General features: G+C 40.7%; 1 protein-coding gene across 1 annotated transcript in view; it reads right to left on the bottom strand.

The window, feature by feature from the left end:
- Positions 1-12,500, bottom strand: part of LOC135107421 (uncharacterized) — a 110,322-nt gene that overhangs the window by 51,189 nt on the left and 46,633 nt on the right. The window contains exon 8 of the mRNA XM_064017269.1: positions 6,704-6,815. Coding sequence (XP_063873339.1) covers positions 6,704-6,815 — 112 coding nt within the window. The remainder of the gene's footprint in view (positions 1-6,703; positions 6,816-12,500) is intronic.

The raw sequence follows: 12,500 nt of genomic DNA, 5'->3' as shown, positions 1-12,500 counted from the left end.
ATTGTTATTGATTTGTTTCCTCGATGTTATTTACTCCTTCACCTCCACTACGCTCTCCTCTTTCGTCTCATATTGTCTTCTTATTCTTCTAATTTTTTCCGCCTCTTTCTGGGAATCTATTTCTTTCGCTTCGTAGTTCGTCTTGCTGTTATTTTTTTCTTTATTTTTCCTCATTTCCTCATTTTCCTCCTGTCTTCTGTCCTCTACATCGTCCTTGTCGTTGTCGATTTGCCGAGGTCTTCTTTCTGTTTCTCTTGTCTTCTTATGCTTTGTCTGGTCCTTTTTCTTCTTCATAATTCTTGTCTCCCTCTCGTGCTCTTTCTAATAATTTCCTCGAACTCACAGCCTTGTTTCCTGTATTTTTTTCCCTTTTGCTCTTTTTTTTCCCAGAAATCTTTCCTGTATTAGTTTTCTTCGTCTATCTGGATCACGTTTTTCTCGTATTAACTACCTTCTTTTTATTGTCCTCTTCCCAGTAATCATCGTTTTTGTTATATATCATAATACTCATCTTTTTCTTCTCTTACTTCCTCTTCCTCCTCTTCGTCGACATCTTCACTCTCATCCTCAGCCTCATCGTCGTCATGGTTCTCCTCCTCCTCCTCCTCCTCCTCCTCCTCCTCCTCCTCCTCCTCCTCCTCCTCCCATTCCGCATGGCCTCTTCCGGAGCAGGATGAAAGGGAAACACAAACGCTCCGCCAGTGTGGTTGTGGGAAGGTCGCTTTTCTTGGCTGTTTCCCGTTCTTTTCTCCTTTCCTCTCCTCACTTCTCATTTCTCTCCTGTCCTCCCACGTTTTCACTTTCCTTCTTTAGGTTTTTTTCTTTTATTCTTAACACTTTTTTTTCCTTTCTTCTCTCATTCATAGGATATATCACACTTGTTTTTTTTTTTTCTACTCTTCATTGTATATTTTTACTGTATTCGCTTCCACACTTCCTTCCTTCATTCACGAACTATGTATTTTTCTCTTCGTTTGTTTCTCTGTTTTTCTTTTTGCCTGGTCTATCTGTTTGCTTCGATTTGTGGTTGTCCGTATCTGTCTGCCCGTCTGTCTGTGTCAGTTCCTGTTGGTCTGCCTCTCTTTCTGTCTATCTGTTTTATTAAATTTGTCTGTCTTTATTTTTTTGGTTATTTTTATTAACATTTATTTTTGTTTATTTTATTTACTTTTTTATTTATTTTTTATTTTTATACGTAAGAGGATCAAGAGGGCTAAGATAAACAAAACCAGAGGAAAAAAAAATCCCACTAAGGCGCCAGTTCCCAGAGACGTCAAGAGAATAATCGAAAATTGAAGGATAAGTGTCTTGAAACCTCCCTCTTGAAAGAGTTCAAGTCATAGGAAAGAAGAAATACAGAAGCAGGCAGGGAGTTCCAAAGTTTACCAGGGAAAGGGATGAATGATTGAGAATACTGGTCGACTCTTACGTTGGAGAGGTGGACAGAATAGAAATAATAAGAACAAATTTTGTGCAGCGAGGCCGCGGGAGGAGGGGAGGCATGTAGTTAGCAAGATCAGAAGAGCAGTTAGCATGAAAATAGTGGTACAAGATAGCAAGAGATGCAACATTGCAGTGATGAGAGACTGAAGACAGTCAGTTAGAGGAGAGGAGTTGGTAAGACAAAAAACTTTTGATTCCACCTTGTATAAAAGAGCGGTATGAGTGCAAAACCCTCCATACACGTGAAACATACTCCGTACATGGGAGTTAGCAGCTGGGGGCGTGAGCAAAACTGGCGGAGACGACTCAGGATGCCTAACTTCATAGAAGCTGATATAGCAAGAAATGAGATCTGAAGTTTCGAGTTTAGATTACAAGTAAAGGATAGATGGAGGATGTTCAGTGTAGAAGAGGCGGACAGTTGAGTGTCACTGAAGAAGAGTGTATAGATGTCTGGAAAGTTGTGTCGAGTTGATAGATGGAGAAACTGGGCTTTTGAGGCACTGAACAGTACTAAATTTGCTCTGCCCCAATCAGAGAGAGATCAGAAGTCTGGCGTTCTGTGGCTTCCCTGTGTGAATTGTTTACTTCCTGAAGGGTTGAACGTCTAGGAAAAGACGTGGAAAAATGCAGAGTGGTATCATCAGCGTAGGAGTGGATAGGACAAGAAGTTTGGTTTAGAAGATCATTAATGAATAATAGGAAGAGAGTGGGTGACATTACATAACCCTGAGGAACACTACTGTTAATAGATTTGGGAGAAGAACAGTGACCATCTACCACAGCAGCAATAGAACGGTCAGAAAGGATAAGAGGTAAAGTTACAGATAGAAGGATAGAAGCTGTAGAAGGGTGGTTTGGAAATCAAATCTTTGTGGCAGACTCTATCAAAAGCTTTTAATATGTCTAAGGCAACAGCAAAAGTTTCACCAAAACCTCTAAAAGAGAACCAAGACTCAGTACGGAAAGCCAGAAGATCACCAGTAGAGCGGCCTTGACGGAACCCATACTGGCGATCAGATAGAAGGTTGTGAAGTGATAGATGTTTAAGAATCTTCCTGTTGAGGATAGATTCAAAAACTTTAGGTAGGCAGAAAACTAAAGCAATAGGACGGTAGTTTGAGGGATTAGAATGGTCACCCTTTTTTAGGAACAGGCTGAATGTAGGCAAACTTCCAGCAAGAAGGAAAGGTAGATGTTGATAGACAGAGTTGAAAGAGTTTGAGTAGGAAAGGCGCAAGCACGGAGGCACAGTTTCGGAAAACAATAGGAGCGACCCTATCAGGTCCATGAGCCTTCCGAGGGTTTAGGCCAGCGAGAGCATGGAAAACATCATTGCGAAGAATTTTAATGGGTAGCATGAGGTAGTCGGAGGGTGGGGGAGAGGGAGGAACAAGCCTTGAATCACCCAAGACAGAATTTTTAGCAAAGGTTTGAGCGAAGAGTTCAGCTCTAGAAATAGATAAGATGGCAGTGGTGCTATAATGCTGAAAGGAAGGAGGGAAAGATGAAGAAGCAAAGTTATTGGAGGTGTTTTTGGCTAGGTCGCAGAAGGGAAGTTAGATCTTGAAAGATTTTGAGACTTTCTATTAATGAAGGGATTTTTTGGCTAACTCGTGCCTTTCTGTCTACTTGTCTGTTTGTATGTGAGTTTGTGTCTATGTCCGTCTCTCTCTCTCTCTCTCTCTCTCTCTCTCTCTCTCTCTCTCTCTCTCTCTCTCTCTCTCTCTCTCTCTCTCTCTCTCTCTCTCTCTCTCTCTCTCTCTCTCTCTCTCTCTCTCTCTCTCTGTAGCACTATCCCCAACAGTAGACTGAAGTAGATTCACAGGAAGAGATGACTAGAAAAATACGAAAAAAAGATGATGGTGAAGATGAAGAAAGAAAGAAGAAGAACAGAAGACGAAAGAAACTAGAAGAAAAAGACGAAAGAAAGAAGAGGAAAAGAAGACGAAAGATGACGACGAAAGAAAAGACGGAAGAAAGAAGAAGAAAAATACGAAAGAAAGAAGTAGAGAAAGAAGGGAGAAGGAAAATAAGAAAAGAACCGGAAGAAGACAAAAGAAAGAAATAGACGAAAGAAGAAGAAGAAAGGAGACGACGACGAAAGAAAATAAAAGAACATGAAAGATAGCAGGCAACGACGAAAGAAAGAAGAAGAACAAGAAGAAAAAAATAAAGAAGAAAAGAATGATGGACAAAAATAAGAAAAAAAAATCAAGTGGAAATGGCTGAGGAAAAAAAATCTAATAAAAAAAAGATCAAGGGAGAAACTGGAAAAAAGTGCGAGAAAAGGCACAGAAAAAGAGAAAATAACATATAACGGGGAGGAGGAGGAGGAGGAGGAGGAGGTCAAACACGAGGAGAAAAAGCAAAGGAAAGATTCAGAGATCGAGCAGAAATCAAAAGGAAGAAAAAAGGAAACAGCAAGAAAATAAAGAAGAATCTACAACAAGGATACCAAGAACCAGAAAACTCTAAGGAAAGATGACAGTAGAAGTAAAGGAGTAGGAAGAGAAAGAGTAGAGGAGGAGGAGGAGGAGGAGGAGGGGGAGGGGGAGGATGTTCCCTTCACGTCATTAGCGAGAATAGAGTTCCATTTTCCCGTGTGAGGCGCAAGGGAACATATAGGAACAAGGCCACTCGCGGGGCGGGGAAAAAGAGGCGGGAAATGTGACACTGGAATGATACTTCCTTTCTGTTTTTCCTTACTTAATTACCCTTTTTAATAGCATACGATAGTTCCTAGTGTGTGTGTGTTTGTGTGTGTGTGTGTGTGTGTGCGTGCGTGCGTGGGTGCATGTGTGTGCTTGTGTATCTGGGTGCGGAAAAGCAATAACAGAAGTAATATCTAAGACAAAGACGAACATATTGGTACAGAAGGAGAAGGAAAGGGAAGAGGACGAGGAGGACAGTAAGAACTGGTAAGAAACATGATGATGATGGTGATGATAATAAGGATGAGGAGGGGGAGGAATAATTGAAGAAGCGTGATGTGGAGGAGAACGAAAAGGAGAACCGAAAAAAGGAGGACAAAGAAAAGATGAAGAAGAAAAAGACGATGATGAGGCCGAGGCGATAGAATGGAAGAAGAGGTATGATCATGAGGACAGGAATAGGTCAGCGAGAAGGGGACGGTGAGAGGAGGAGGAGGAGGAGGAGGAGGAAAACATGAACAAGAGCAAGAACTAGGACAAGGACAAGAAAATCAAGGAAAACGAAGATGATACGTGAAAAAAATAAAAAATGAAGCATATATATACATATATATATATATATATATATATATATATATATATATATATATATATATATATATATATATATATATATATATATATATATATATATATATAAATATCATGAAAAAAGAGAGGAATGAAAGAAAGAAAAAAAAGTGATGATGAATGCCAAAAAAATAAAATAAATGAAAAAAAATAAATAAAACAACATATCAACTTAGGAGGAGGAACAAACAGTACGAAGACGATGACGACGATGATAATGGTGATGATGAAGACGAGGAAGGAAAGGAGGAAGGGAGGAGCAGTGGTGATGATTATTATGATGACGATGAATATTATGAATATATATATATATATATATATATATATATATATATATATATATATATATATATATATATATATATATATATATATATATATATATATATATATATATATATATATATATATATATCAGCCCCGAAGGAAGACCAAATACAGCGAAGACGACGACGATGATAATGGCAATGATGAAGACGAGGAAGGAAGGAAGGGAGGATGATTAATAGCCGCACGTATTCTAAGAGGGTGATTAATTAAGCATTCACCCGCGTCTAGTTGCATGACAAGCACTGCAGGTTGTTATTCGCGTCCTTGTCATGGAAACTGAAACGCGGAGTCATTATCTTCACCACCATCATTACTATCATCACTATCGTCATCAGTGGTTATAAGTTCACTAAAGATTCCCTTATTCTTCATTCATCTCTGCCGTCTGCCGCTTATTCCAGGTTACCCCAGCAAAGAAGTGTTATTTTATCTAATTAAATTCTCTTCCTTCCTTAGCCTTTTTTTTTTTTTTTTTATCATCCTTGGGTTTTCGTTAACTCAGCAACACCTGAATGCTTCACTTGCTTAATGACTGCGAGCTAGCTTTTCTCTCTCTCTCTCTCTCTCTCTCTCTCTCTCTCTCTCTCTCTCTCTCTCTCTCTCTCTCTCTCTCTCTCTCTCTCTCTCTCTCTCTCTCTCTCTCTCTCTCTCTCTCACCTCTTCCTAGGTTTCGTATAAGTACATGGTTGTTTGCTTTTATTTATCTCGTGTTTCTCTCATTATCACACAAAGTTCGACATTGTATATATTCGTTATCTCTCACTTCTCTCAAACATAATGAATAGTCATCTCACCTCCTCTTCTCTACGTGTCGTAGTTAAACTTTCAGATCGATCTCCTTACTCAGTCGTCAGTCTTCTTTTAACTGCACGGACATCGTATTTACTCCTCCCTTTTAGTGTCACGCTAAGCTTCCGTCACCTTATATGTCTCCATTCCAAGCATGCACTCCTGCTGCCTCTTCAAGGTTGTGTGTAAGCGCGGGTTAAGATTATTACTTTACTTCCCACCCCTGGCTCAGCACGCAGGCAGCCTTTACTTTGTTACCTGTCCTTCTAAGTCTTCCTCATTGGTAAACGTTTGGTGTCCTTGCTTCCCAGTGTTACATGGTCTTCCCTGACCTCGCCTCACCCCAATCTTGTGTTTTCCGTATTCCAGTTTTGGTTTTCGTAAGTCGTCTTAAGTGGCTTCTTCTTACACATTTTTTCTTCTTTTTTTTTTCTTCTTGTTCTTTCTTTCTTCTTTTCTTCTTCTTCTTCTTCTTCTTCTTCTTCTTCTTCTTCTTCTTCTTCTTCTTCTTCTTCTTCTTCTTCTTCTTCTTCTTCTTCTTCTTCTTCTTCTTCTTCTTCTTCTTCTTCATTGTCATAGTTCTTACTCTCCTCCTCCTCCTCCTCCTCCTCCTCCTCCTACTCCTCCTCCTCCTCCTCCTCCCTCTTGCACCACCACCTCCACCTCCATCAGAACTACCACCACCACCTCCACAACCACCACCACCACCACCACCACCACCACCCTCTTTACAGTCTTCCTTAACCTTCTTAAGCTTACCTCAACCTCCTCCATTAGTCTTCTCGAGGCTCCATTGTCTCCTCAAAGTTTCCTCTAGTCCCCTACTCTATTCTCCTCTCTGAAGTACTTTTCCTTACCCTTCTTTTCACCTCCTAAGATCTCCCTGTAGTGCTCCCCGCGTCCTTTCTCTATGGCGCTAGCCTGGGCTGGATCGCTGCCGCTGTTCTCGCAGGGGTAGCTTTCGATTAGCTGGTAATTAAGGTGGGACTAAGCACGCCTAATAGAGTCTCTGGTCTCGCCACGCTGGATTATTCTCCTCCGGGTCAGCTGCGATGGAGGGCAAGTGCTGCGTGAGGCGAGAAGGGATTGAGGAGGAAAGAAGTTATTAAAGTGCGTTGCCAGGTGAGGAACATCCACTGGGAGAGTGTTTCAAGGAGGGCTGCAGAGGGGAAGGTGTCCTCTAGTCCTTTGAATGCTAATGAGAGGATGACACTTGCTACTTCAGTTGAATAACACTACAGAATTGTACTCGGCCAAAAAGAAAAAAAAATGTAATTACTTAATTATACTCGACGGAAAAAAAAATCTAACTTCTGGGTCGATAATGTGTAAATTACTCGATTACTCCTTTTATTTTCAATGTTGCCTTTAGAAATTATATTATTCTGTACCTCCATCAGGTTATTTTATTAAACTTGAGGGCAGCCGTAGTAATCAAAGATTCAAGTACCAGCGGCGTACAACGTGTAGAAAGGAAGCGAGACTGGATAGGAGTTTAACATGGAATGTTTAAAGAATCTGTTAAAGGAAAGTGAAAATAGACTTGGTGTAAAGGGATGAAGGCCGCTTAGGTGCGTGTTCCTTGACCTTCAGGGGGAATAGAGGCGCTTCAGTGTGTCTGTGAAGAAGGGAAAGGATATGAATAGTGTTATTTTCCGGCGTTACTCTAAAGGGAAAGGGTTAATGGAGTGTGAATTGAGTGTAAACAAGAAGGGGTTTTTAGATCGCTTGGCGCCACACTCGCAGAATTAAAAGCAATGGAGGTGTTTAGTAATCCTTGAGGGAGAGATAAATTAAATTTCAGGTATTATTACTATATTGCTGTCATTATCATTATTGTATCCGATGTTTGGTGTTCAGGTCCAGTCACCGTCACTCTGCGACACCGGCAATTATTTTTCTTTCAAGTTTTATTTATTTATTTTTATTTTATTTATTTACTATTTTACCTTTTGCTCGCGAAATCCAACTAGACAACATCACACCAACAATTAAACAAATAAATATCCTGCAAACTACACAACTCGCTCATTTTTATTTTTTCGTTGTTTATTTGTCTCGCGTGTTAATGAATTCGTGTCTCGATTTTTTTTCCTAAATTGGACAAACAGAGTATGTGCACAAACTGCAACAGGTTGTGTGTACAGTATGCAATATAATATTTCCCACGTTTCCTCTCTTTCATGTCATTTCAACCACCTTTCTTTACAACAACTTTACCCTCTTTTTTTTTAAGCTTATTTTAATCATTCATGCAAACTAATTAGTATATAAAGTGCAAATGCATTAAGTACGGACGAAGATTTTTTTTCCAGGAGGGCTTTTTTCTATTTATTTATTTTATTTTATTTATTTATTTTTTTTTCGTCTTAATCCTTTCTACACACCTTTTTATTTTACCTTCTTTCCCATTATTCATCACTGTGTACAATGAGTTTCACGTATTTTGACTTTTTTTTTAACCTTTTCTTTCCTACATAACTTTTCTTTCTTTTCCCTCATTTATTTACTATATTTTTTCTATTTCTTTTTCACTTACATTTTTCGCGTTTTTAGGCAATTTTTTTTATTTTTTTTTTTACATTTTTACTGTTGATCGCTTTCATCGTACTTTGCTTCCCCTTTTTTTCTACTTTTTTTTTTTTTTTTTTTGTCATTGATCTCGCTCAATATTTTTTTCTCTTTCTCTTTCTCCTCCAAACTTTTTCTATTGATTTTTCCCGCATTGTGTTCCTCCTCATTGATCTCTTTTATCACTGGTTCGCTTCCCCCATAATGGATGGAGGAATAAAACGCGGCATTTCACCTTCGATTCATTTCAATTAGTCACATCTCATATCCTCGACAATTTTCACCGTTTAATTGGTTCGTATGATTTTTTTTTTCCCATCCTCCTTTTACTTCAATCTTTTTATCATTTCTTTTCCTTCTTCAGTCGTTGTCGCTCGTTTTTTTTTTTTTTATTGCAATGGTTTCCTGTCGTCCTATAATCGATCCCAGCTTAATTATTTTCCCCACCGTCCGTAATTTAGCGCCCTAATTTCCACTTCTTCTCATTTAAGGACTGGAAAATGACCCACCTGGGAATGAGAGAGAGAGAGAGAGAGAGAGAGAGAGAGAGAGAGAGAGAGAGAGAGAGAGAGAGAGAGAGAGATGTGAACGAACAGCACCGACTGAATGAATGAAACACACACACACACACACACACACACACACACACACACACACACACACACACACACACACACACACACACACACACACACACACACACTACAGGGAACAAGAACAAAGAATATGCTTGTTATTATCATAACAATAATGAGACTAGATATGCCAGCCTTATGGATTCATAATAATTAAAGGCAAGGGAAAAGAAAAATAAATTGAGTGCCTAGATAATCACTGTTATAAAATGATGCTTTGTTGCTCAGTTACTAGCGAATGGAATGGACTGAACACGTAAGAGATGCAAACAGAGTGTATTAGTACCAAAATAAACGAATGTTATGAAAAAAAATATATATAGATAATAAACTTGTATAAAAAGGTTAAGAACTGAATAGTTTAACTGCTAAATAACAAGACTGTTTACGTAATCCCAGACTTCACCGAACAAAAATAAACCTATATGTACGAAAAGCTTTGAGTCACCCAATCAGTTTTTTTTTTTTTTTTTCTCTCTCTCCAAAATGTATTAGTGAGAAGGATGATCAGGTATTCCCGGTAAGATGTCAGGAAGCATACGTGTAGACCATTATAGATCTGATGAACCTGGACAGCTCAGATGTGTGTGAGATGAAAGGGAGGAGTGTAGGGAGGTAACTGAGATGCTGAGCTGTCCAGTAGTGGAGGAGGAAAGGAGACAAATGAGACGAGTTAAAGCGTTGGGCAGACAAAGAGATAAACTGAATGACTGATACTACAACTACGTATACAGTACTAGGTAAGCGCGCACACACACACACACACACACACACACACACACACACACACACACACACACACACACACACACACACACACACACACACACACACACACACCTGTCAGAAGGGAGATCGTGTGTTATGGATATCCCAGGTGACACCATTCAGGCTGTCCACTTGTCTGTTCACCTTCACCTTTCCATTCTCACCACACAGTTCCCACCACACCACGCGATGTCACACGCCACGCCGCCCCATGCCAGACGCCACACCACATCGCGCCACATAAAGCGAAGGAAAAGCCAGACAGTATTGTTCTCTATATTTAGGTACACACGATTATCGGAGCAGACCAAAAATTGGTGAACGAGTAGAAAAAGTTTGGTCAAAGGTTGCTCCAATTAGAAACAGCAAATTAACGAGCCAGTTTGATTCTTTTTAAGACGTAAGAAAAAGTAAACACATACACACACACACACACACACACACACACACACACACACACACACACACACACACACACACACACACACACACACACACACACACATGTACACTCTCGTTCGGCATAATGACTGATATAATGAAATCCCAGTGAAGCGAATTATTAATTGGAGTTTTTAGTGATTAAGTGGCAGGCTTGGTATGCAATATTGTGGTCACGTCATATTTTACTTCTCTTTTATCACTCTTATCTCTAATTAAGAACGACGGCTAACAATAGATACGTATATTGAAGGTATTCCTTTGTCGAGTAAATTATGGTTAATAGCAATAGCATTAGTAGTAGTTGTGGTGATAGTAGTAGTAATAGTAGTAGTAGTAGTAGTAGTAGTAGTAGTAGTAGTAGTAGTAGTAGCAGCAGCAGCAGCAGCAGCAGCAGCAGCAGCAGCAGCAGCAGCAGCAGCAGCAGCAGCAGCAGTAGTTGTTGGTGCTGTAACAACAGTAGTAGCAGTTATTGTTCTGCCCTTACATAAAACCTCTTGACAACAAAACAGTGTAGAGGATCCGAGTCACGCAGGAATTTCGCCTCATCATCCCGGGATGTAAACCAAAGCCATGGGTGACATTTCAGAGAGAGAGAGAGAGAGAGAGAGAGAGAGAGAGAGAGAGAGAGAGAGAGAGAGAGAGAGAGAGAGAGGGTGGGGGGAGCTGCACGACCACTGTTTTCTTATTCATGATTAATATATCCGGCCTTCTCAAAAACAGATTTATTTGACGTAATCTATCTATATATCGGCCTGAATCTCTCTCTCTCTCTCTCTCTCTCTCTCTCTCTCTCTCTCTCTCTCTCTCTCTCTCTCTCTCTCTCTCTCTCTCTCTCTCTCATCTTCAAATCTACATCTGCAGCAAATGAGAGAAAATGATACCTCAGTTATATTATTTGAGCAACAAAGTAACACACACACACACACACACACACACACACACACACACACACACACACACACACACACACACACACACACACACACACACACACACACAGACACACACACCTGCCTTCATCTAACAACACTCTCCAAACCAAAGCCACAGTTATACACATTTTTCATAGCCTCCCAGCTCCCAGCCGCGCCCACCCCTGCTCTTGACGCTCTCTGCCTCTCCTGACCACACCCTCTCCCCACCAACTTACCCATGCACATCCCGCTTCCCTCGCTCTCCCTTTCACCCCCCTCTTCATATCCTCTCCCATCCCTCGCTTAGCCTTCCATCTTGCTGCCTCCCTCCTGCCTCCCTTCCTCCTTTCCCTCGTTCCCCTCGACCACCTCCTGCCGATACAGACACATGTTGACGTGAGGCTGAACAAACAGGCGAATATCCAGAGAGAGACCAGATTGCCCCGAACTGTTTACCTGAACAGCCGGCGGGGCGCGAACTAGGGTAAACAACCATTAATTTGTGATACTCCAGGCCACCACCGCCCCCCTCCATCCCCTTCCCCCCACCGGCACGTGGATGGAAAGGGGTGTTAGAGAGGGGGGAGGGCGCGTTTATGGAGGGGATGACGGAAAGGTGTTTGTAGAAGGGGATTGAGGAGTGTGTATTGAGAGGAGGGACAAGGTACACGTGGGATATTGAAGAGGATATGAAGTGTGAGGCTGTGTGAGAGGGTTAAGGGAAGACGCTGGAGGGAAGCCGTAGGTGATGTGATAGTGTTGGAGAAAGGAAAATTAAAAGACGTTTGTAAGTGGTAAAGAGGCTGTGGTGCACAACATTGAGGGTGAAAAGTCCTCCTTAAAAGTCAGTTAAAAAAAATAAATAAATAAAAGTCAGTTTAGGTCCGAAAATGTATTTATACTCTTATGAAACAGTGTCTAAACTAAATTAAATTTTTTAAATATTGTCTTAAAACAGTTGAAGTCATAGGAAGGAGGAAACGCGTAAAGAATCCCTAAATTTAACGAAAGGGATGAAAGAGGGAAGGTACTGGTTAACACTTGCATTAGTCAGGTGGACAGAAAAAGGATGAGAGAGTAAGAAGTACAGCGAGAAAAGAAGGGAAGGAGGAAGCAGATAAGAAGTTAAGAAGGATAGTAAATATGGAATAACAGTAGAAGACGGTAAGAAAAGCATCATTTCGGTGGTGAGTGAAAGACTGAAGACAGAGAAGGAAGAGAAGGAAGTTTTGGACGCCTCCCTGTTTAGTAGAGCAATGTGAGTGGAACCTCCCCATATGTGGCACCCGTACTCCAGGGATGAGGAGGCAGGATGTGTAGTG

Source organism: Scylla paramamosain, chromosome 2 (genome assembly GCF_035594125.1).
Source record: "Scylla paramamosain isolate STU-SP2022 chromosome 2, ASM3559412v1, whole genome shotgun sequence".
In the NCBI taxonomy this organism is placed as follows: Eukaryota; Metazoa; Arthropoda; class Malacostraca; order Decapoda; family Portunidae; genus Scylla; species Scylla paramamosain.
The sequence above is the reverse complement of the archived record's forward strand: the minus strand, read 5'-3'. Positions and strand labels throughout refer to the sequence as shown.